The 26035-nt window shown below is 44.3% G+C and overlaps 1 protein-coding gene across 3 annotated transcripts in view; it reads right to left on the reverse strand.

Annotated features, from left to right (window-relative positions):
- Nucleotides 1-1856: 1856 nt before the first annotated feature.
- IFT43 (intraflagellar transport 43) overlaps nucleotides 1857-26035 on the reverse strand; it is a 44454-nt gene continuing 20275 nt past the window's right edge. For all 3 annotated transcript variants that reach the window (XM_071745942.1, XM_071745941.1, XM_071745943.1), the window contains 6 exons: nucleotides 18255-18287; nucleotides 17747-17793; nucleotides 4842-4914; nucleotides 3371-3446; nucleotides 2972-3034; nucleotides 1857-2178 (listed from right to left, as the gene is read on the reverse strand). In XM_071745942.1, coding sequence (XP_071602043.1) covers nucleotides 2068-2178; nucleotides 2972-3034; nucleotides 3371-3446; nucleotides 4842-4914; nucleotides 17747-17793; nucleotides 18255-18287 — 403 coding nt within the window. In that variant the 3' untranslated portion in view covers nucleotides 1857-2067. The remainder of the gene's footprint in view (nucleotides 2179-2971; nucleotides 3035-3370; nucleotides 3447-4841; nucleotides 4915-17746; nucleotides 17794-18254; nucleotides 18288-26035) is intronic.

The following is a 26035-nucleotide window of genomic DNA, read 5'->3' on the forward strand; positions in this document are numbered from 1 at the left end:
CCATACCTCAGGCTGGGCAGCCAGAGATGCTGGATTCATTGTTCATCCATTCTTGTGCCTCAGATCTGGGCATCTTCAACTTTTGTGGTCACTGTAAACTGGTTGAGTTGCACTGGGTGACTGTAGTTTTATGCCATGACTCAAAAAATGCAAGGCCTCCTATGCTTTGTCACAATGACTGAAGGGAGAAAGCTGGGCTCATCTCAGCCCTCCTTTCTCTGCCTGCTCATGTTGTTTTCATCATAGTAGAGACATGGTGTAGAGGCCCAAGGTTCGCTGCAGGTACTGGTAGTCTGTTTCAGGCCACTCCCTGCAACCACGAAAATTTGTCCTCTTATTCTCAGGGCACAGAAAGTTATGTTCACTTCAGGCTTCAGAACAGCTGGAGTCTCCCTGGAAGCAGATACCACCAAATAAGGTGATGCCAAGGAAGCATCTCACAGGAGCAGTGTGGATTAGAGCTTCAGAGGGAGAGAACCCACACTAGCTGGTCCCCCAGTTTGCAACTGAGAGGAGAGCGAGTGCATCTCCTTTCCTCTGTGATCTTTGAAGGATGAACTTCACAAAGCCATGTCCCATCCCCTCTGCCATTTACCATTTTCTTCCTCTTGAACTGGCTTGCTGGGTTTGTCTGACTTACTATTTTAGCTTGGTGTTTTGTTGTTTGTTTGTTTTTTTTTTCCTGGAATGTAGGAAGCATTCTAAATTCTCTTTGACCAAGAACCACAAGTGTGACAGAAAAATAGATGCTAGTTCAGCTAGGAAATTTAAGTTCATACCAAAACAGGTTTCTCTCCTTAGAGAAAGACTTCAGGATTATCCTCCATACACCTTCCAAGCTTCTATCTCACCAAGTTTTCTAGTTATGGAGGAGATGTCTTGGCTGTAAAAAACTCAGTGTATCCTTGAGACCGATGAGCCTCTCCTTATTTTGGTGGCCACAGATTGGGACCCAATTGCTTCTCTCATGTTGGCAGAACTGGCATATCAACTCTGATCTGACGTTTTGCACAGTTCTGAGTTCACAGTGAGTTATTTGACCTGTCCTGCTGTCAGTACAGAAGAGGGAGTCCAGTGCTCTATTAGACCAACCAACCAAGCTAAGAAAAGCAGCATAGCAAGCCTTTCTCCCACCACCCACACTGCCCCCCAGTAGTTTATAGCAGGATTATCCAACAGGAAAAGGCTTTGAAGGGCATTGGCTTAAAGTTATATTCCTGCTTCCTGAAAATAATGACCACACTTCTATGGGGACAAAGCATTAACAGTTAAAAGGTTTTCTCTTCAGCTGAAAAAAAGAGTGGTTTACTTGGTTCCAAGGAGACACCCATCAGGGAGTTACCTTGTTTCAGAGCAGCAGGCTCCCTTCTCTCATATGCATGGAATAAACAGTATTTTCTTTGGAAGCTACCTATTGCCTGAAGCTATCTCCATTCAAACTGTGATCTTACCTGATTGCAAAAGCTAAGCAGGGTTAGGCCTGGTCTGAATTTCGCTGGGAAACCTCAAGGGAAAAGAGGTGCTGTATGAAGTGGTGTTGGTGGTTTAATAGGTGATGCTGCTTCCTCTGAGTCAATAGCAAGGTAATGTTCCAGGAGAGAGGTTAAACTAGCAGGAGATGGCTGGAGGCTGCTGTATGAAATGTAAAATGGATACCCTAACAACTTGTGGCATCTATTGTGAAGAAGATGATAATCTCAATGTCCTAAACAAATAAATTGTATCAGGGTAAGCTTCTCTGATAGACACCACTGAAAACCACATTCCATTGTAAAACGGTCCATTCTAGAAAAGCTGCATTTCCACTCAGGAAAGATAAAACAGTGCAGTTATCCGTAAATGTTCATAAGTAAGTATTGTGTTTAGAATTCTTAATCTTTATTGAGAACAAAGACTTTTGTTAAAAAGTATTCAAGACTTCTCCTGAGCCAGTTTTCCTATGAAGCAAAGTCCTATTTATGTTCATGTATGAAATAAATTCTCAAATACAAAAAAGTGATTTAAAAAATTCCAGTCTTTAACCATTTACTGGGGATGCATGTATGAGATGTCTAGTGTGCAAGTGCCCTAAGGCAGACCCAGGTGATCCTCTCTCTCAGACAGCCCCAGGTCCCACTCAGTCACTAGTTCTGAGGACACCTCTGTGAAGACATGGTCCCAGTCCCAGCTGACATCATCCTACCAAGAGGAAAAAGACAAACACACTGAAATGTTAGTGATGACACCCAAAGGTCTCTGAATTATGCCAGATATTCAAGATGAACAGCAAAGAGAGAAACTAAATGGCAACTGCTCCAGCCAGGGCCAGATTCAGTTGGCTAGAACAGGAATCCTAGCCAGAATGAAATGTGAATCCTGATACAATTTCAAGATGTTGACAGAATTATTCATGTTCCAAAATTCTGTAAAGGACAGATTTTTTGATGCATGTTTATCTTAGATACTCCCAGGCACGGAGTAAAGAGGAATCATAAAAATCTTCTACTCTTCTGCACTTCTGCTGAAGTATTGGTAATTCTGAGCTGCAGAAATCTTCTAGCAAGTCCTGAGCTCCTGCATACCCTGTTGTACTGAGGTTATTCTGTCCTGCTTTGAACATCCCTTTGCCCAAACCCCAAATGCTTTCTGCCTTTATCCCTCTGTACCACCCTGCAGAACCACCTTAAGCTCATGGTAGCTACCTAAATACACAACAAAGTAGATTTGGTGCAGGGATCTGTGATGCTGCGAGGCCCTTCACATTTTCCTTATTTCTTTCATACTGAAGGGGGACAACAATGATATCACACAAAGAAAGCCCTATATAACTCTGAAGTAATCTGATAAGGAGGAATCAAACCTCCATCAGCTTGGACAAACCCCTTCTCAGCTCTCTCCTCCACCCCACAAACAAAGGCTTGCTTTCCAAGTACAGTCTTAGACACAGGAGACATTTTTGCCTTCTTGGTGTTGCCACAAAAGGAAGTCTCACCTCTTGCAGTTCATGCTCTGGAGCCAAAACTTTGGTGAGAAGCTTCAGGTCAACCTCTCCATCCTAAGAACACACACATAGTCACAGTCTTACAGACAGCAAGAAATCAGACCCTGTCCTTTCACCAGGTAGGTGTTGCTAGAGATAGGCACATATGCCTCATATGAGACATATGCTTTGTTCAGGACAACAGCACAAGCCTCATCGGAGCAGCAGGTTCCATACCAACACTATTTTAAGACAAACAAGCATAAAAGGCAAGGAGAAGAACAGACTTGCAGGCAGACTGCAAGTTGATAAGGCTGTGTTTTTTATGCAGCTGAGTATCACTGTGGAGGATGATGGGAGTCTGGAAGGTGAGGGAGTCACATCAGTCACTCCATAGCAACATCTACTTACTAGAGTCTGAAAGGCAGCATACTTCCTTAGATCTTTGTCCAGATCATGGTAGGTCATCACTCGGTTCACCTGCACACTGTAACCAGAAAGGGTCAAAATACAAGCCTGGTTAAGTGTAGAAGCACATCTGAGAAGAAGGATAGCACGACAGTAGTCTGGTGACACCTATCTCAAGTGTCCACATTGTCCAAGTGGACTTCTAAGATGGATGTTTCCAGACAGAAGTACAACTCACTCAGCAAATGAACAGCCATTGACAAATCCGTGTCAGGTTGTACACATGCACAGAAAAGTAGGATGCAGAGCAACCACAGACTCCCTCAGAGAAGCCAGTGTGCCAGAGAAAAGACCCACAGACTAGCTACAAGGGCCAGGAAGCAAAAACATAGTAAACATTCAAACAGCTCCACTGCCACAGCAAAGCAGGGTCTGGGAGTCCCACCATAGAAGCTACAGAATACAAGGGACTCCGTAATTTCCATGTCTGAGCTGAGTCACAGCTATCAAATAGAATTTCTTAAAATGTAGCCTTCAAAGAGAAACATGGTGTCAGAGGGTTGTGCCACACTTCTCTTCACAGGTAATGAAATACTATAGAAAAGTCCCCCATATTAATTTAAATTCTCTTTGTGTTTGCCCATGAAAATCACTTCTTTTCTGCTGCAGGGAGATGATGTATACAGGAGGAACAGATTGGAATATAAAAATAGAGAGAAACTCTGGAGAGAGAAACTCTGTGAGAAACAAAGTAATTTTGAATTTGCTACTATTATGTGTCATTTATTTTTATTAGCAACTATTTCATTACAATAACTACTTCATACTTCTGAGAGAGGCATCTGTGGTCAGGAATAAGATATCACACTCTTCTAAATAAGGGTCAAGAGAAATCCCAGCCTGTGATCTTGGCATTAGGCCCAACGCAGAAGACTTTCCTGATAATGTTTAAGACAAAAGCCCCAAAACTTTAATTTTGTAAAACTTACTGGTCTCCCTTGGCCTAAGCCCAAAACTACGCTGTTAACACATTCAAACAACAGGACCATACTTCACAAATTAACTAGGCATTGAGTAGGAAGGATACCTTGTGGAGGACAAAGCAGCCTACAACCACGCATGATCGAAGCGTGTGCGATAATGCATCTGTACTGGAGGCATTTGGTGTTATACAGGGAAGCTTAAATAAAGCAATTCCTCACCTTTGAGAGTTGGATTTTGCAACATCCAATATGTTACTCAACTGTAGGTTTTTTTAGAGAGAGAGAGAATATGCAGTAATTGCTTTCTCTGTGTAATAGGAAACAAGAAGTTTGCAATGTTCAGCTTGAAACCCTGCTACCACAATACACAGCACCAAATCCTGCTGAATGGCACTGCTGCTGGCATCCAGAGAGCATGAGATAAGATGGAGTTTAATTTCACCAGCCACTGTGCTGATGAGAGCCTCAAGAGTACCTGGCAGTGCTCTTACCTGGGGGGAGCTGCCACTTGCATGGCCAGATCTTCCTCCTGGACTTCCTCCAAGTCAGGGATCACAGGAATGTCTGCAACAAGAGAAAACAGCAGCACTAAATGGGGAGTGTTGTGCTCTCCTCTCACTAGAGACAAAAGTTCCCTTGCTTCACAGATAAGAAGCAGCCTGTTTCTTATTACAGGAAAGCACAAGAGTTATCTAGCAATGATTAAAAATAGTACTAAAACAAGGCAATAAAGCTTTGAAGCTTGGGGTCAAAAGAAATCCTGCAAGAGGAGCAGATTTGGACTAGGCAGGACTCCACAGGCCATTTGAATAGAACCTTGAAACTGGAAGTAGCCATCTGCACTAAACCCTGCTGCCTGCATGCAGCAAGACTGACAAGAATTTGCTTCTTACGAGATTTGTTATCATTTGCTCAGCTCAGCCACCAGTAACCTAAACTCTGTTAGAAATGAAATGTGTGGCAGAAACTGTAAGAAGCCATGTAAAACAACATGTTAAAGGAGCTGCTGATTGAGTCTCAGGCTGTGCAGAGACCTGTGTGACCATTCTGACAGCTGAGAAAGGAGTGCTGGTGGTCTAGCAGATACAAAGACTAGAGAAGATGCATCCAGTTGTAGTGCCATAAACTTTTTCATTATTTCCAGAGTGACCCTGGAATAGCTGACATCTGGGCCACTGAGTATTCCCAGCACAAGGACTACAGTTACTCCACCTAAAAAGGGTGCTAGACACAAAAGAGTGGAGGAAAGGAGGAAGAACCAGGTATACACTGAATCCTGCTAAAGAAGCAAGGCTCTAAGAGCACTGGACTTTTGATTTGACAAAGTGCTGTAAGCAGAGATGGAGGGAGAAAAAAAAGGAGAGAGGAAGAGAAGGGAAAGTAACTGGAGGTGCGCAGAAATGACAGAGTACAGCAGCAGAGTTCCTTTAAAGACTCAAGTCCACAAAGGCTCTCTAGACACCCTGCATCCTCAGGCCATGGAGAAGCTGGTGGTTCTGCTCTGGGACGTGGTTCCATTTGCACAGTGGTTCCATTTTGCTCGCCCCTTTGGTGCTGGATCGAGCAGGCTGCTCCCAGTTCTGTCAGCAGCACAGCCACACTACAGCTGGATGGCAGCAAGTGTCTGAGCCGGGCTTTGCCCCATTTTGATGCCCAGGCTGAGATGAATATTCAGGAGCTGGAGAGACTTTCCCACCTATGGCACTCAGGGCTCCAGGCACGGTCTTCCTGAAGAGTTCCCCTTGTCAGCTGCCTGTCAAGAGCTTCCCCAGCTTCTCAGCTGCCCTCTCCTGCTGCAGATTCACCAAGCATCCACCCGGGGCCAGCGGGGCGGGAGGCAGCCCTCGCCCAGCTGCAGCAGGGCATGGGTCAGCCTGGGCCCTGGCGCCGTAGCCATTTGGAGCTGGCCACACAGTGGGATTTCTCACTAATTGGCTGCCTGGTGAAGGCTGAGTGGGACAGGGGCTGCCACAAGAGCCTGGCCACAGCAAAAGGCAGTGACAGCTTGGCCAGCTGCAGCAAAGCTGTGCCTTCTAGCTCCCCAGCCACCCAAGGAGCAGGTGCCTGCAGAGCATATCTCCAACTAGAGCAAACTTCCCAAAGACATTTAAAGGGAAAATGCAGCAACAGGCCCCATCCTCAAGGCTGTCCCTCAGAGGAAAGGGGCGTGTGCAAGAAATGCCTCACCAGTGACTTGCTGAGCATTTGAGGCAGTCCTCTCCTGCACTGCTTGTACCCACAACACACAGTAGAAGCTGCTATCCTGCTGGCTCTTCCCTGCAGGGGAAGCCACCAGTGCCTGGTAAAGCTTGCAGCAAGACACATTTAGAGGACAAAAGCATCTCCATGGGCAGACTGACTGTATAGGCAGCTGGTAAAACCTGCTCGGTGATACTGTGGGACAAAGCCCCTGTATATAAGCAACAAAGACCAAGGAAGGAACAGACCGGTGAGACTGGTCCAAAGGGAGGAATGAAGTACTGTGCAGAAGTGTCCTGTTAAGTCCAGGAAGACAAGCATGGGAATGAGAAACAGTCTAATCTCTCTTGTGCTAATCCATCCTTTTCAGCAGGAGACTACAAATGTTGCTCAACAAAAAACAGTTAATAAAGAACTATTGAGGAACTGAGCAGGCCTCAGTCATGAAACAGCAGTCCCTGTAGCAGGAGAAGGTCAGATCCTTATCCTCTTTGACAGCAGAAATGTGGAAGGTGTTTGCAGCAAAATAATTTCTTCACTCAGTACTCATTTTGGCAGCTGTTTCTGGGGTCTCCTCCTTACAGTTCCCTTTTACTTTTGTCCATCTCTTTCTGCACTACAGAAAAACTCTAAACTTAGGACACAGATCAGTGATGTCCCTTCTATTTTGCAGGTTCCTGAAGACTTCTGGATTCTCTACTGATGATTTTCTCTCGTTGCCATTGAATTCCATGGAGAGATTCCCAACCCCCTTGCAGAGGGCTACTTCTATTCTGTATAAGCAAAAACATAGGAACCCCCTCTATGAGAAATTCAAGGCTGCAATATCTCATAGACACTTTGAAAATATTTCTAAAAAAAGAGCTGCAAATGCTCTGGGGGATCCTTGCCAGCCCCTCCAACAAAAGACAGTGCATGCTTGTTCTTAGTGCGAAGTGCAGATGATTTGTCCATTTCTAGGCAGAAGCAACGTCCTTTAGGACTGTCAGCAACTGACAGGAAACAGAACAAAAATGTCACAAGTTATAAGAAAATACCAGCTCCCCAGGCCAACTGTTATCAGTGGCAAATTGGCCCTGAAGTATTTGAGGTTTTATTTTACTTGTTACTCATATTTTTGTTATCTCTGCCAATTCCTATGGTGCCACCTCTCCACAACCCTGAAGTGTCTCAGTTCTCACTTTATCACCAAGGATCCAACCTTTCTCCTCACCCTCCAACCCCCTCATTGTTTTAATTGTTTTTCTTAAGACTCATGTATCTTTTTTTCCAGTAAGCTCCGGTAACACAGCCAAGTCATGGCACTTTATCAGCTGCAGGAAGAAGAAGTACATGGGCTGTTGGGTTGCAAGAGTGTAGGCATATGCTCTGCTTTTAATATTCCCATTAGCTGCAGCAGGGCAACTTACATGTAACATTAGTACATGCAGAAATGTTCACAAGACCATATCCTTCCAGTCTCACACTGCAGCTTTCACTAACAAGAGACAAACCCCACTCTATGCTTTGCACTGTGATCCACATTTTTACCCTCCCATTCAGTGTGACAGCTTCAAATCATTTTCTATAAGCCTGTGGTTTTGGTTCAGAATCTTGAAATCTATGTTACTGTTCAGGCTCTTACACCAGCATTCAGTGCCTATGTGGGGCAAACCTTAGAAATGACTGCACAATGTACCTACATGCTAAGGATCTGCTTGTGTGCAAAAGGAAACACTAGGTCACTACAATAACATGATCAAATGGCCTGGGTGTTACAAAAAGAAAATGTTTTGCAGATGAGAAGAAGCGGTAGTTTCAAAACCTGGAAACAAAAAATTAGTCTCTGCAGTCTAGTTCTAAGTTTGAGAAGGGAAGGAGGTTGCATACCTCAACTGCATTTTGCAGGAGACAGCAGCTTATTGTCTTTAATATCAGCTAATTTTAATCAAAACTGTAGGCAAATCTCAGAAGCATGTGAAAATCTTACAGCTTCAGCTGCTCTTCTCCCACCCTTTCCTGCAGACTTTGAAATCAGAACAAATTCACATTATACTAAGAAACATTAAAATAAAAATTAAACTAAAAGTTGAGTTACTGGTAAAAAATACAAAAAAAGGGAACAAATTCAGTACAAACCATCTTACCAACTTTTGTCTCCTAGATGGCCTCTGAACAGTGTGCTGTGAGGTACTGTCACCTATGCAACCTCCCCCAATCAATCTCCCCCAGACAGAACTCTTCTGAATTTCCATTTCACATGGCAGATAACATTCCCAGGGTAAGTACTCCTAAAAATTATACTCTCCTTGAGAGTGAGCATAAAGTTTTCATTTTAGCTGAAGGGAAGGGAGAACAGATAGATACAAACATTAGGTAGAGTTTTACAAACAGAAGAAATGAGTGTACACAACACAACATGGAAGAGGGAACACAAAAACACAGTGCATGCAGTGACCTTACAGAGAAATGAATGAGGCTTCCCTTCATGGCTCAAAATGACAGGGGATAGAGTAATACAAAGCCTTTCCCCATGGATTTTTCAGTCCATGAAGAAGCAAGAAACTGCTTATGGTAGAGTTGTGAAATGCTAAGTGAGCACTAAATGCTACAAGACAAATGCAAACTCCCCTCCTTCTCTCAGATGATGATGAATAAGAGTGAATAAAGAATTAAACCAAAATGAGTGTATCCCTGCAGCAGTTATGGTGAGATGGGAGACACCACTACCAAAGACTGGATAACAAGGGAGTTTTAATATACTGTCCCAAATAGTTTGACTCAAAACATCTAAGACCTTGCATATAAGTAAGAATAGTATTTTTATTACAATAGATGGACTGAGATGGGTCTTACACAAAAAAATCTTCATGGCTGTTATGGCAACACAGCAATAGCATAAAGCAGAAGTGTGTGCATGGTAGGAGGAAAAGATGGTGGGGAAAGACTGAGGGTGACCCATGCTACACACAGATAGCCAAACAACAAGCAAAGTACAGTGGCTTTTAAAGTCATAAACTAAGGGAGAGCTTTATGTATTCATATCACAATACATGCAGTAATCATCACCTGTTTTATCTCTTGGCAAATAACTTACTGACAGCTGAAGAAGTCAATCACAGAAAGCAACATGCAAGAGGCAGAAGAACCTGCACCACCTTAATACCCAGTTGGTCCTGCAAGTTTATGAGTTGCCCTTCTCTTCCAGGCAGAGCTAATTCTTGATTTAGCAGCAATATCTGCAGGCTGAGTTCTTTAAACTACTGCAAGCTCACAGTAAGATCTGGTCCTAGCCCCAAAGAACCAAGTTCTCTGTTAGAGACAAGATAGCACATAAGTGGGGACAGACAGAACCTGTTCAGGGTCAGACAACAAATCAGTGACAGAACTGGATCTAGAAACCATACCCCAGGTCAGGCCTGCAGCTAGTCAGCAGTGTGGTTGCCACTTTTTCCCTGAGCTGCTTTAAGAGACTCCCAAGCCAACACCATGACATGTAAAAGAATGACTCCATTTCACATAGTCTGATTCACTTCCCCCAAGGTGAGCATTATCAAAGGCCAGCTCAGAACAGGCACTCCTGCAGTGGGGACCGTGCTGCTTTCCCTGTCCACATATCACCATATCCAGAGAACAAAAAGAGGGTAGTGGCTTCTAGAACTGACAGTCCCCTGCCACTAAGCAGGCATAAAAATGAAACTAGCTTTAAGTCGCTTGCTGATAAAATGTAAAACTGAAATAATTACAATATATCTGCTGCTGCAAAACTTTGTTTTACTGAATGCTGTTACCTTCTGCATCACGTTTGGGGAATTTTAAACAGGCAAATGGAAGAAGGTCTGATTGAAGATGAAGTTAAGTGAAAGAAATTGGTCTCATTTAGCACATGACAGGATTCATCTGTGTTCCCAAGTCCACTGAGGTAGCATCATGGACGTTTCATATTCATGAGCTGCTGCGACACTGTGTCCCCTCATTTACAAAGCACCGTGTTCAGCAAATTCTGTCCCTGTGGACACTCCATGCATTTCATGGTCTTGTCAGAGAGACATCAAACACTTCAGTAACCAAATACCAGAAAATGGCTTTAATTAGCACATCTCAATGCAACAAATAATTTTTTCTTTCTAAGTGGAAAAATAGAGAATTAAAAAAAAAATAGAAAAAAGTGGAAAGCAACAGGCAAAAAAAAATCTTCAAAAAAACATAAGGAACAAGGGACACAGACAGCTTCTGCTGAACACACAAACAAGCTTGAAGCCTCTTGGAAGCTTTCTCAGGAGAGCAGCAGGCAAATGGAGAGGATAAAGAACAGTTCTTTTGCTGCTTGAACATTTATTTCATAGGAATGGCCTTTCCTGACTGAAAATACCCTACTAGTAGGCCAATACAGAACAGCATACCCCCTGATCACCCAGCTGGGAGATGAAAACAGTAGAGTGAAAAGCAGGCAGCACCACAGCTACTAGGGCACTGCCTTAAAAGCTGAGACAAGGAAAAGATAAACTGAGTGCCCCATACCCCAAAGCACCCTTTTGATAAGAGAACAGTTAACAGCACAACATGGGCAAGGTGATGGGAAGTCACCCAGTGGCTGGGTGCCAGAGAATTCACTGGATCTAAGGGAGGTCATGCAGCAGAAGCAGTACTGACCCTCCAGCCTTGCCTTACAGTTGCATAAGACAAAATAATTTTTTTTTCAGCCACCAAGCTCTGATGACACGGTCAGCTGGAGAATTGGCTGGGAGGTCAGGTGGCCCATAAGACATTCTATGGCTTCGACAGTGTTGTGCTTTTCCGTACTGCTTGGAGCAGCATAGCTTCTTCTTCACCTGTGAGCTTGCTGGGGACAGGCATCAGGCATACCTGCTACTTCCCAAAGCTGCTGCTGCTGACACAAAGCCTCTGCCCAGTTTCAACCCCTGGCAGGTATGAAGAGAGACTCTGCTGCAGTGCAGCCACAGCACAGAACAGACAGGTCAGATGAGCTGCTGGACTCAGTGCAGGGCTTCAACAGGCAGTAATCCACGTCTTCTGTTGTGTAGGAAGACCAGACACTAATGGTTTTAAAGATGAGGAACTTTGTAATGCACAAGTTTGTTCACCAGCAGCAGGAGATGAGAGAAACTGGAGGCTAGGCTCAGGACCAGGAGTATACCATACTCCTGAGGTTATCAGCATTTAGAATAGTAACACACCTCCTATTCTTGCCAACAGCCTCCTGACAGAGCACTGTGCCTGCCCTCCTTTTCAATAACATCTGTTTTCCCCTTTTTAAAGGCTGTTCCCTGTTCCTTTGCAGTTTTCCCTGCTAAAATATAATCAGAAGGTGGTGGGGCACCAGGAGGTTCCTAGGAAAGGTCTGGTGAACTCAGAAACACAAAACCCTCCCCCCTCAACAATGCTGGAGATGACTGATTTTTCATTAGAGAATTACTGTGTCAGGGAAAGCAGCTTCTCAGGATGCTCCTGTGAAAGTACGTTCGGGTGCAAGTGTGTCTGATTCTATTTCATCCTCTTCATGTTATGCTGGAAAAACAAGACAAACTACATTTCTTTTATGCTAAATCCTTAGTTTTTTATTTTTTCTTATATATATTTATTAAAAAAATGCCTCTTTGATCGGCAGCACCCATGACACTTCCACATCCAGCAACTCCTCAGAAGCCTCCCTCCCTCCACACAAGGCCACTGCTGCTGACAGCCAGCCAGGTTTGATCAGAGCCACTCAGAATCGGATTTTCATAAGACAGATGAGGAATCTTACTGCTGCTCTCTCTCTTATCAGATGAGAAACTGAGGGGGAGGGGGGACGGGTCCTGAGGGAATGACACTACAATCAAGGGCTATGCAGTTCTCTCTCTGTCCCTCCACTGCTGCAATTTTCAAAGGAGTTTGCCTCAGGCAGTTTTAAATGATGGTGTCTCAATTCTGTAATCATCTTTCAAGAGTTTTTTCTTAAAGGGTATTTTAGGTAAACCTAGTCCGTCAACTACACTTACGGACTCGGCAATCACAGGCCAAATATGACTGTGTATCTACCATATTGCAGAATTTAGTGATGGAAGATGCTTACCCAGACCACCATTTTCAGCCCCCAACAAACTGTGTGCTCTCTTGCAATTAAGTTGCCCATTGCCCCTTGACCAGTGGTCTGCTACTTCAAATTGAACTTCAGACATGTCCCTTGAGACATATTCTCTGTTCTCTAGTGCTCACTGTGGCTGCCAGGAAGCTTTCATTGAACACTTTGAACATCAGAGGTTCTTGATCACAATGCCAGCAGTCACTGGAGGAGTTCAGACTGGTCTGGACCAATAACTCAGGGGAAAACAACAGGCTGGACTGAGTCTACCCTTCACTGACCTCTCACAGAGACTCAGGGTAGTAGAGCAGCCAAGGCGAGGACTGCGGTGTGCTGACAAAGCCATACATGAAGTCACAATGCAGAAGCCCAGTAACTCAGCTCTCACAGTCACTCTCTGCCCCAGAACCCTCTCTTCAGCCCATTCACACCACTTCCAAAACACTATGCTTTTCACTCTATTTCACTGATGTTCAGAACTTTTTGTCCATTTAGCTGTCCCCAAACCACTCCATTACTGCCTCCATGTCCCTGACTGTTCCTGTCAATTCTCCCCTCCTACCATTCTGCTTACTGCTGAATCAGTGCAGCTGTCTCCTCTGTCACAAACTTCTTGCAGCTCATGACCCCTGAAATCTACCAGCACTTGGTGTGTTCTGTAAAAACATCAGCTCACCAGGGAAGCAAGTGACAAACCTCATAAGGAATGATACAGCCAAGAATAACCTGCACTATGCTCTATTCTCAGCTCTGTTTGGAGCAATTTTATTATGCTGGCATGAAGCTCAAGAGGTGTTTGAGGTGAGGTTTTATGACTGTGAATTCCAGGTGCCAGATATTCTGTGAGGGCCATCTCATACCTGACAAACTGACATCACTCCCCAGAAGGATGTGGGGACCAGAGCATATGCCCACTTCTTTTTTTTTTTTTTTTTAAACAAGCATGATCAATCACAGTTAAACAGTTTCCATTGCTCGTGTTGTGCACAGAGCCTGGGCTCCCATCCTGTTCAAATGCAAAGGAGCTGCTGGTACATGCTATAAGGGTAAGAAGTCCTTCTCGAGGTTTGACATTGTATAGAGAGGTCTAATCATCAGTTCTGCTTCCTTGAGGAGACTTCCCAGCAGGCAGAAAAGGGTTTTGCCTTGAGGGCACAAGATCTAGTGACTGTCTCCTGGCAGCTTTCCTCACCTGCAGGTCAGGTTTGGGTTGTCTGTGTAACAGTGTCAGGCTTTCATTTCAATCATCTGTCTCATTCACACATGCAATCTGCTTTAAAATAACAAGCTGTTGTTCCTGCAGACAGAGAATCACACATCACATCCCAGTACTCCAAGAAAGCCCTATTCGAGGAGCTATACATCCCAAGGGTAACAGAGAAAAGGGGGAAGGGACTTCTGAAGATGGGGCAACAGTCTGTAGGGGAAGGATAGCTGGGAGAGAGATGACAACCTTAGCTAACAAGCCCCCATAGAGTGCTGAGAAGAAAAATCCAAGGACAATGTAGTGAGGAGACAGGCATCTAGGGTAGTGCAACTCAGCAGTGCAAAACTGGAGGGCAAGAAAGGAACAACAAAGAAACTTTTATCCAAAAGGACAAAGCAGGGTGGGGACAGGGGCGAATGCCAGCATTTCTCACCCCAATAGGAAAAAGCCCTTTGAAGCCACATGCCAGAAAAAGATGCTCAAGCAGACTAAAGCCAAAAGAAATAACCAAGCAAAGCTGAAGCATAGATTCCACTGCTCTGCTAGAAAAAGAAGTAAAAGGAGAAGGAAGCCCTTAAACTTGGACTTGGCTGTTCTTTCCTCCCTCCCACCTCATGACAAAAAATAGTCTGTGCTCAGAAGCTCTTGGCTGCTACAGAAAAGGAAGCAGTACCCCGCAAATAGAATATTTTAAATTCCACCGATACTCTCACATCTGCCATCTCATGCGGTTTCCCTGCCATACACAGCTCAGTCCCTGCTGCCCATTTCCCCTGTTGACATGGATAGAAAATTGAGCAATTACCCTTAAACTCCTTTCTCTTAGATTGCCCAGATTGCTACATACACAGCACTAAGCCCCCAATTGCCCCTGGACAAAAGTGACTCAACTAGGTCTGTCCTTTAGGAATTAAAGACTTTTTTTGCTTGTGAAGGTTTATTATTTGTCAAGTTGGGATGCATTAAATCCTGCTAAAGCAGGTTTCGCACCATGCAGAGTAGCTGGGCACCCCCATGACAAGGCTGAGGTGGACACACATCTGCCTAGCAAAGGCACCTTATCCATGTGTTATGCCTGGGTACAAGAATGTACAGGTGTGTGTTCAGGAGGATGGGCACTAAGCTCAGAGTTAGTGCTGTAGGAAACCCCAGTATCCATCAACGAGACACACCAGAGCTGTTTCTGTGGAGAGACACAGCACTTCCTCAAAGCAGTCTGGAGTTTTACAGGAGCAAATGGTGCTTTTAGTCAAATACACATCTTTGCTTTCCTGTAACTCAAAACAGAGTCCTCTCTAAAGTGGCTCTCTTGTTCTGGACTAGCCTCCTTGAAGAAGAAATACTGACTAGGTAAAATTAATTCTGAGCATGACCTGAGCCATGGTACTTCACTACTGGTATTTCAGCCATTTGTAGTGCACAGTATGGATGACTTAAGCTTTCTGAATTTTCCTGTGCAACTGTAAGGAATGGCTGAAATTGCAGACGGTTCCATGTATGTCCCTGTCTGGTCCACCTACTTACAATCTGCCATATTACTTCTGTCTTTCCACACACCTTAGAAGTGACTGTTCTCTCCCAAACGCCCATGGAGTTGAGTAATCAGACAGTATTTCATGCACAGGGTGAATGACCAATAGCAGTAAGAGAACTCTACTTTCATTTATGAAACCGTAAGGAATATCAAGACCAAAAGTCTCCACTTGGGTGTACAACCTTGCCTGAATTCTCCACACACCAAACTGTAGGTCTCCCTCCAGGGCTTGCACTTTTTTAACACTTTCTCCAATGGACTCCAAATGCTGAGCCTCTGCGTGTTAGTGCCTTATAAATAACCACAACTGAGCACATTTCAAATGCAAAGAAATACCTTTTTAAGGGCATATAGTTTTGTCCTTCGTCCTTCTATTAAAAAGGTTGGATGGGGGACAAACAATGTTAATGGAATGGTACAGCTAAGCTTTCTATAGGTTAAAGGAAAGTGATCCAAATGTATTGGTTGACAGCAGCAATCATTACGCAGCTGCGCCTGTTCATATTAAGGTGTACAAGCTAACACATTATGCAGCACAAAATAACCGTGACCCATCCTTGGGGATCCATACACCAACATACACCAACATCTTGATTTTTGTGTGTTTAGAATCTGAGCTTTACTGTTATAGCTAAGGACATAAGCCCAAGTGCAGTTCTGTGTTAAGAGGCTGATATGGTTCAACTTACTGCACAGCCACAGAAGGCTACTCCCTGCCATAAGGACAGTTGTTTCTATCTTTCTGCTTGTTCACAGAAGTCATTTTATTCAGGTCCTGGAGTTATGTTTATAAGTCACTTTTCTTCACTGCAACTGCTGAGTTCACATGGAGAACTCCCTTCTCAGAACAGGATGCTTAACTCCCGGCAGAAATGGGAGAGCAAGAATGCAATGCACTGATCCATTTAGAGATTTTCTATATGTAAATTAGATCCACAACTGTATTTGACTGTTCCAGAAACTGTCTGAGTAGGAACCATAATCCCACCATAATCCTATGGTAGAAACCATAATCCGATGGTAGGAACCATAATCCAAAAGTAAATTCTGGTCTGCAACCAATCCAAAATCAACGGTTAGCGACATCTTAGGCACAGAGAAGTAAGTGTATGAGGACTTACCGTGTCTTTTTACTACACTCTGTATCATTTCTATTCTGTACTTATTACCCAAGGTATTGGAGCACTAATAGTCACATACCGCAAATGTGTGGCAAGCATTTTGATGCCTGATGAGCAAATAAAGTTATTATACTCTGAATACAAGATCAGTGTTCTACAAGAAGGACAGCATGTACGCAAACAGTCAAAGAGCTGTTCAGAACAAATTATCAGCCTCAGTGACATACACTGAAATTTAAGAAGCCCAAGAAACTTCCCAGGGGGAAAATTAAGTCTATTTTGAAGATGCCAATGCTATAAAGGTGCCACTTCTGGCAGTCATATGTTGCAATGCTTAATCTGTCTGGAAGACCCAAGTAAGTCTTCATTTAATCTCATTAACCATACTGATGTCTGATCCTTTGTGACTACTGGTAGTTCTTCTGATGTTTGGTGGTATTTTACAGATGCAACTTCTTATACACTAAAAATTCTTTGCCCCTGAAAACTGAGGAAGCTCCTAGAAACTTTAATGAATTTCTATGCTCCCCACAGTTCTCTAGCCCTCGTTTTAAATTTCATACTGTGAATCTTTCCTGAGAGTTCTCTTGCCTAATCCAGTCCTAGAAGGGCAGGTAATATATACTATAAAGAAAAATAATGTTAAGTTAGTAGTCCAGTAGATTTCACAGCAGCCCACAATGGGACAGGATTACCCACCAGTGTCTATGTTTGGCTTATTATCTATGGTCTTTGGTTAGGGCAAGCAAGCTGATTTTTTAAATTAAGAATTCCCTCATGGCAGAGATCCCAAGAGAGTGTTATAGGCACTTGCCCTGATGGGAACAAGACAAGGATAAGACATAAAATGCAAGGAACAAGACATAAAACACAGTAGAGGCTTAAGTAGAGCACACTATCACTTAAACTAGGGGACAGCAGTGATTTCTTTGCCTGCTCTTTTACCTCTCTTTTTGCTCCAGTGCACTATTCTCCATGTGGAGGTAATCAGAGAGAAAAGCATGTCCCCAACACTTCTTCCCAAAAGCGCTTTATAATTTTGTGTTAATGAAGAACCAGAGCTGGACTACAAGTTCACTTCCTCATTCTCTTAATCTGTTTTTCTCTCCCTCATTCAGCAGCTGGGGAGCCATAACCAGCTCCCACATTTATTTACAGCTAGGGTGGTTCATTTCCTTGCCATTTCTTACAAGATACCCCTGGTCACTTTACTGGACAACTCACAGACATGCATAAAGGCATTTCTTGCAGTCAAGTACATGGTACCTTACCTCCTCCATCATCTGATGCCTCCAGGCTCTGCTGTCTGAGACGGTGGCTGCAGAAAAACACAAGTAAGAAAAAAATAAATTCACAAGCCCAGAAAAGCATCTTGCTGTGTTTCCTTCCTCCCCTCAAGCCTTATGGTCTGTCAGGGGGTGAGTTCCCAGATAGACTTAGCCTGCAGACTGACCTTTGTCCATACCTGTCATTGCTGAACTCAGCAGAAATCTCATCTTAGAGTGCTTTAAGCAAGATGCCTTGTACCTGAGACAAAATTCAACTTTTCCTTCTTTCTGTTACATGGGAGTGACAGAGCCACCATCTACTCCATATCTAGGGAACCCTAGAGTGACCAGCTCTGCTCCATCCCAGGACACATGACATAAATTCATGCCAGGCTCTATAGTCCTCCAAGTGCCAAATTTTGGTGTACTGGTGCTTAAAGTAAAATGCCCCTTCAACATTAGATCAGATGTAAAAGTTATGAAAGAACTATTAGCAACAATAGACACTTACTCTTCTACTTCTTCTGCATGCTTTCTTCCTGACCTGCAAGACAAGGAAAGGCTTATGCTTAGAAAAGTTTAGAGAAAATTTAAATCTGCACCTTTCCCTATATCACTGTTATTGTGCAAAACAGTTCCTACACCAGGCCTGATATAACACATCACACTTTCAAAGAGTGACCGTTAAACCAGTGTATCAAAAAGCCCCTAAGTGCATCAGAACCATTTGGGTTCAAAATGACAGCCATGCTCATATACAGTAAGACCCATGCTCCCTGGCTTATTTGGTTTTTTCAGCTTCTCAAATACCTTTTTATCTTCTCTGCTGTCAGTGACAGGTAAAGCTTGCCTTACCTGAGTAGAGAGGTCAGCACATTAAGGAGTGAAGAAAATGCTATACTTTGTCTGCCTACCCCTGAGAGCTCAATAGGTCCTTCCCTACATGCAAGTAAAGATTATCTGGTTGCCTTTGTAGGTTAAGAGCCCCACCTGAGCTGGCCAAGTTCAAGTCAGACATGCTGTCACTGCAGTAAATCAAGAGTTGATCTGGCTCAGTTAACAGGAGTTCATAATAATAATGTGGGGGGGAGGCACTGGCAAATGGCAGCTCCCTTGCTCTCCACCCCAGCAAGCCCAGAAGTAATTCAGTCCCGATTAGGGATGCTTGTTCAATATTCAAAATGTAAAACATGGAGGTTGCTGAACCAGCACTTTGAAAAGTTAATTAAATGCCAGATTTCTTTTTAGCTGATACTCCATCACTCGCTGATTGCTTTGGCCATTTTGCAGAGTGAAGTTTCATCTCTATGTGTTGGGAATAAATATTTTCCCCTCCTTTGAAGTCAGGGTGCCATGACAAAGAACACATGGGTCTCTCCCCTACCACATGCACTGTCTGAGGAAACACTGAGATATAAGTTGCATCACTGTCTTGCAAAAGCTCTGCAAAGCAATTTTGTGAAACAGGATGGGCCTCCCCTCATCTGCTCTAACAGGTTTTGTTCCCCATCTAGCTCTCCTCTGAATAATCTTCTAAAAGCAAAGAACACGGTATAGAGAAGGTCTAGCTATGAGGAGAAGAAAGCTCCTTGTCTCCACTGCTCTCCCTGAAGCCCGCAGTCTGTGAAAAGCTGAAGACTAAACTGAACCAGAGATGTGAGCTCAGTAATATCCACCACTATAATCAAAACTGCAGCTGTGTAGGTGACCTCTACATCTGGGCTTTCAGCTATAATTGCACCTTTTTGTTCATCAGAAAAGGCAGAAGTGCAATGAAGCTGTGGAATTTATAAAAGCACTCTTCCAGCAAGGAGTACTTGTCCAGCTCTATCCTTCTCCCCAGTAGTAGTGCACAACACTTTTTGTGTACCACCTGGTAATGCAGAGAAAGAAAGGGGTGGCTTCAGAGAGCCCACCACCAGCTCTTACTGGGGCTTAGAATCTAAGAAGACAAAGATGCAAAGGCAATACAAGATTTATCCTATTTTATCCCCCCTTCTGCTTTCACATAACTGCCTCCTATACCTTGTCTTCCAACCCTTGTCCTCACTGAGCTGGAGCAATCCAAATGGTGGCTTTGCAAAGCCTTGCACAGTGAGATGTTTTCCTGGGGGTTCAATCTAACTTCTTCTTAGTACAATTCCATAACTTTTCATAATTCTCCAGCCCCAAATAACACTGTCTTTTCCTCAGTACACACCTAACATCTTTGTTCATCTCTGTCCCCAGGCAGGAGTGAAACAGTCCACATGGTTATACTTCCCAAGAGAGGGTCAATCCTGCTGTCTTCATAAGCAATTTCCATTTCTTTTTCCTGAGCTCCCTGTCATAACAGATACCCATGTGGTCCACAGGGAAGTCAGTCACATGTTAATCCTAGAGGCAATGACTACTTTATTCACATTTCCAGACTTAAAGCTTACCCAACTTACCTTTTTTATGTTAGAAAAGGACTTTTTTTCAGGGCAACAAGCAAATATGTCATTATCAAATAACTTCACTGTATTGGAAAAAATAGTAATTTGGGGAAAAATTATAAACCTGAAGGTGAGAATATAACACTTTTAATCCCAAAGCCCGGGTGTTAGAATACTCTCCTGTCAAACACGCCAGTTCCCTCCTCTCTTCAGGGCAAGCTAAAGCCCCACAGTCAGCCTCTGCAGAACACCCTAGTCCTCATGCCACAGGGTCTGGAGGTGGCAGCACGTGATGCCAGACTCTCCTGCTGAAAATATTGTGGCTTATACAGAGCATTCAATATAGTGCACCAATAGCACTATAGCAGCAGCCACAAATTACTATTATTCTCTTTAGATGAGACATTTGCTTCCAGTCACCTGTACCAAGTATGTTTGTTAATATATGATTTGGAATAACCTTATTTGATGAAGCTGGCATTTTAAATGAGTTGATAAGCTCATGAACAGAGGACTATTTGTGAAATAGAGCATGAAACTTCTCCAGCACAGAAAGAAATGACATGTTTTTATACTCCTTAACTATTTGGCAAGGTACCAACCACCCTATTTCCTTTTTTTTCTTACATAGCCTTGAACCTGAAGGCTTCCTTTCATTTTGTCTGAGCCCAAATTATTTTTACATTCCTTGTTTCAGGTTGGAAATTTAAAAAAAAACCCAAAATATGTTTGGTTGGTTCCTGACTAATATTTGTGGGTTTTGGACCAACTCTGCACTACCTAAATCCACTTAGCAAAGTAACCAAGAGATAAAAGACAAGCTTTGCCATGTGTTCTACAGTCCCTGTGCCCTGTATCCCTACTTCATGGCAGTAAGTGAGGGTGGTTGTTAAGAGATCCTTGAAAAATGCCCTACCTCCAATTCTGTCCATTCCAGAAGCTTTGCTGAGGGTTAAGTTATACATGGAGATACCATTCCTGCAGAACCAGTAATCTGCTTGTCTCTTTTTTCTCCAGGTGCTACGAAAAATCCTACAGACGTTCTTCATGAAGTCACTGTGGAGTACCCCATCCTAAGAAACAGCTCAGCTTATCAATGCCAGTTACATCATATTGAGACTAACATTTTATCCTTCAGCAATATCAGGCCTGGATACACACAGCATCCTCCTCATTTCACCTCAAGGTCACAGCTTTCTAGTGGTAAGTGAAAGCAGAAATGGAAGAAACCAGATTGTAAACTCAAGCCAGTATAGTTAGATTTCCTACTCTTATGCTCTCAGCATCAAGCAGGGCACTTCCCTGGCCTGTTTGCTGCAGTAGGAGGCATAGCCCAGGAGAGGCACCAACAAGTTCCTACAAAATGAGCAAATGTATAGGAACTATAAATACACCCATGCAAGTACAGGTAAACAAAACAATACAATCCTCAGAGCAACGGTGAGAAATGCATTCAGTCTGCTGTATTACACACCAGTCACCCCCAGTTTTTGTGATGCAGCAGTAACTGTTTATTTTGTTTCTTCTGATAAGCCCACTGCACTGGAGGGGCAAAGAACACGGACCAACCCCATCACCTGAACAGGTCCATTTAAAACTCTCTCTCACTGCAAGACTATCTGTTCTACCAAACATATCCAAAATCCCGAAGTATCCCCTCTGATTTTGGCTAGCTGCTGACTTCCTCTCTGTTTTGGAGTGTTGAATAGCTAAGAAACCAGGTGGCAGACCCCACAAGACACTCTTGCTGAGACACGGGAACAGGTTGCCCAGAGAGGTGGTGGAAGCTTTGAAGGCCAGGATATTCAGGGCTCTGACAACCTCATCTAGTGGGAGGTGTCCCTGCCCTTGGCAGAGGGGGCTGGAACTAGATGATCTTAAAGGTCCCTTCCAGCCCTGAAAACTCTACAATTCTAAGACCCCATGTAACCCCTAGTACAGAATACTTATTTTTAGCTGTGTCCTGGATCAGAGGACATAGATCTAATCTTGACTGCTGCCTTTGCTCAGTTCTGGCCAGCAGGAATCCTCCCTCCACATTAACGAGAGGGGTCTGAACCTCAAACCTGAGGCTTATCCCCCCCCATATACACACCCCTAATTTACAGCTGAGCTGCCTCGGAGCTGCCTGCAACTTCTGTGCTGAGGGGTGAAAGGCAGTTCTAATGTAGACATCATCTCTGTTAAACTGTTTCTTTCTCATTTAACGGAGTACCACAGAGATCTAAATGGAGATAAAGTACCAGGGCTCAGAGAACAGCCAGGATGCTATCTTTATGCAGCATGACAATGTGCAGTGGTTAATTAGACACCGTTAACCTATTTTAGCAGGGGACATAACTGGAATGAATGGAGGGAAATGTCCTTGAAATCTTTTAATGTCCACAGCTCGTGAGAGCTCTAGACACTTGCATCCCGCACCTCGCCACAGCCAGGTGCCGGCGCGCAAGATCCGAGGGTCAATTCTGCGCGCCCGGGGATGCGCGAGGGCGGGCAACACGGCTGAAGAAAAGGGAAGCAATGACGGTGCCTCGGTAAAACGAACACCGGGGCGGCTTGACCGGAACGCCCTGTGACTGAGCGCGGCCGGGGCGGCGACCGAGGCAGAGAGAGGGCTGGGAGCGCGGGCAGAGGCTCCGCCCGGCCCGGCTGCCCTCTGTGCGGGCGGGATGCCCTCCGCCGGGGCCGCTTTGCCCTCCCCACGCCGCGGGGTCACTGCAGCCGAGTCGGGCGCTCCCGGAGCCGCCGCCACCGCATGGCCGGGCCGCGGCCGCCCTCTGCCGGGCCCCGGCGGCGTGGCGACTGGACCGGACTGCTCCCCGAGGCTGCGGGTCCCCGGGCCGCTCCGCCGGGCCGCCGCCGAGAGAGGAGGAAGGCGAGCACAGGGGCGAGGACGTATTTGCGAGAGGTCACAGCTGCCGCCTGCACGGAGCCCCGGGGAAACAGTGGGGCCGAAAGTCTTGACCGAAGGGTACTGTCGGTATTTCGCAGGGCCCAGAAAACAGGGGCAGATTATCTGCCTGTTAGTACACGTCCTGGCTAGCACACTTCTCTTTATGAATCACGTGGAACCAGAGAGCTGCTTCAACCTGTCCTCTTGCTAAAAGATGGAAATGGGAAAAAAGGAAAGGCCCAGAGATAGGTTTAGTTTTGAGAGAGCAGGCGATCAAAGGGAGAGCAGAGAGATGGGCTGTGTTGGAGGAAGCTGACCACTGGCCAGTGTTCTGCCCCTGTGCTTCCATCCAAAACCATACCCACCTCAGAGCCCAAAACTTGGCTCAGCCTACAGGGAGACATGAAATCTTTTGGCCGTAGGACACAGACTGTAATTCAGGTCCAGGCCTGAGGGAGAGAAGGTGAAAAAAGATTAAAAAAGGGCATTGTACCCTCTCGCTCAAGTATTTTTTTTTTTTAATACCCATCACCAAAGTGAGTAGGTGGTGAGCCACAGGTTGCAGCTTGTTACTTAGTCTACAGCACAACAAAGTAACACATCCAAAATGATGCACAAGCGCTAAATTATCAGTTCTCCCAGCTCTCCAAGTGTGGATCTTGGTCACTACCTATTTGCTGAGGCACAGGAAGAGAAAAAAAGTCAAAGCTGTACATAAACTGGAACTGTAGCCTGTGCTGGAACACACCACCACAGGGTGTCTTCTCCACTATTCCACTGCACCTTCCTTGAGGCTCTGATGAGTTAAGTTTCTACCCTCTCTCCCTGGCCTGTGGCAGACTGGAAGAGGCAGGTTTGCCTTAATTAAATCAGGGAATTGATGGCAAGTTTTGCCATTGATTTCAGCAGAGTGAGGACTAGTACGAACCTTTATTTCTGTTATAAGGTGTTAGCTTACAGCCTTCCACTTCCAAGCACTGGAGCACATGGCTATCTCTATCTCTTCAACAGGGTTTTGGGCAGATATTTTGTTAAACTATAATGCTCCCACCATCCACTTTCTGGTCCCCCACAGGCTTCCTGGACCATACACCGAACACAGTGCCTTAGAGCATAACACTGGGGGAAGAAGCCCCCAGCAATGAGCAGACATGCTCTGTGGGACAGGATATATATGACAGACACTGTAGCTAAGCAGCTCCTGCTGAAATGGACTTGTGAAGCACTAATTAACTTCTAGAAGAAATGTTGTTCCTCCTCGTGTCCTAATCTGTGGGCTTCTTTAACAGAAAAAAGAAAGGAGGAAAAGTCTGGCAAGCAAGACTTTAGGAACTGGTATACATGAACAAGCTGACAGAGAGAGTTCATGGGGGTCACTGAGCCTCAGCCTACTCACTGCGTCAACCCTGTAACAGATGTTCCCAGGGTTCCCCCACTCACTCACTGGCAGAGAGCTGACTGACAGAGCTGTTCAGAACTCCCACTGAGTGAGCAACAGAAAAAACAACACTCAATACAAATTCCTGGTGTGTGGGAAAACAGTGCCACAGTTTCTAGAGGTATTCACCACACATCTTCATTCCTTGAGAACAGAGACTCCTACCCAAGTGATCACATCTTCAGTCTCCAGTAAGCATCAGGGCCAACTCTCACACTAAATGGATCTTGAAGTTACAGGAACATTTCAGTTTCCATTTAAAGGCAAAAGTACACTTCTGATCCTCGTGGTTACACAGAACTGACTGCTAATGGAGTGCAAGAAAAAAGTAAGGTTGGTTGGTTGTTTTTAAATCCAACATCAGAGGACAAACTTGTGATTCTGAAGTACCTGGCCAAAGACTTATTTGTGATTGGCCTCACTAAAAAACATTAGAAAGAACTAGGTGTTTATTACTGAATGGCACCTTGTGCTGTCATTTGAAGCAACAGCTTCTGAAAGAAGATATTTTAGGAACTTCGATTAAGAACTTGAGAATAGTAGAGGGGTTATATGGGGAGGGGGACTGGGGAAGGAGGAAATAGGGCCAAGCAAGTAGATCAGGTCATCTTAGATCTCAGGTAAACTGCATTAAGCTAAACTTCACAGCCAATTTAGAGGTGACCTACAAAGTCCAGGCAAGTTTTTAGTCTTGGCTTTGACAGATTTTGCAAAAGGGTTGCAAGTTGCATGTGCTCTTCAAGAGAGTTTTGCTTTTTCAAACTAGAAATATTTGGGACAGCAAGGATAGTATCCCCTGAATTTGCTGGGAAATCCCTTGGAGATGCAGAGAACTAAGGAAGGAATATGCTTTGTCCTCTTTTAAAAAAATCAAAGAGGCTTCACCCTGGGCATACTGCTACCTCAGCAGCTTACATGGACTGTTACAAAAATATCACACTCCTGTTCTGTTTTTGTCATGCAGGCTTCATTTTCTAGGGGAGCAAGAGGCTACATTCCTACTAGTTTTTCCATTGCCCAGTGTCTTTCAGGAAGGAGAATTCGAAGAAAACTTCACTAACATAAAAAATAAACAGAAATACAGGAAAAGGAAAGGAAAGGGAAAGGGACAGGAAAGGGAAAGGTAAGAAAATAGGAAACGGATAAAAAGAAAAAGATGAAAAAAAACCCCACAAATATTTTTCCAGGCTCCTTTGGGCACTGCAGACACATGAGAACAGGCACAAATCTAGCATTTTCCCTTTACCAGAAATGCTTGCAAATCACACTAAGCAGGATTAAAAGGAAAAACATCCCCCATTACAGCCACATTACCAAGGGATTCTCAGGTGACTCCTCTGTCTTTTAAGGGCTTTCCTTTTTCTGCTGGGTATCTTCAGTTTGAGTCTAAACAGAATACCAAGGAGAGCTCACCCCAGCAATGACACAGTGGGACAAGAGGACAAGAGCCTGTTAGTATTCCTGGAACATTCAGACATTCAGTCTATTAATAATACAAAAAAAAAAAAAAAAAAAAAAAAAAAAAGGGCAGAGAGGGGAGAAAG

This window comes from Heliangelus exortis, chromosome 5 (genome assembly GCF_036169615.1).
Source record: "Heliangelus exortis chromosome 5, bHelExo1.hap1, whole genome shotgun sequence".
Taxonomy (NCBI): domain Eukaryota; kingdom Metazoa; phylum Chordata; class Aves; order Apodiformes; family Trochilidae; genus Heliangelus; species Heliangelus exortis.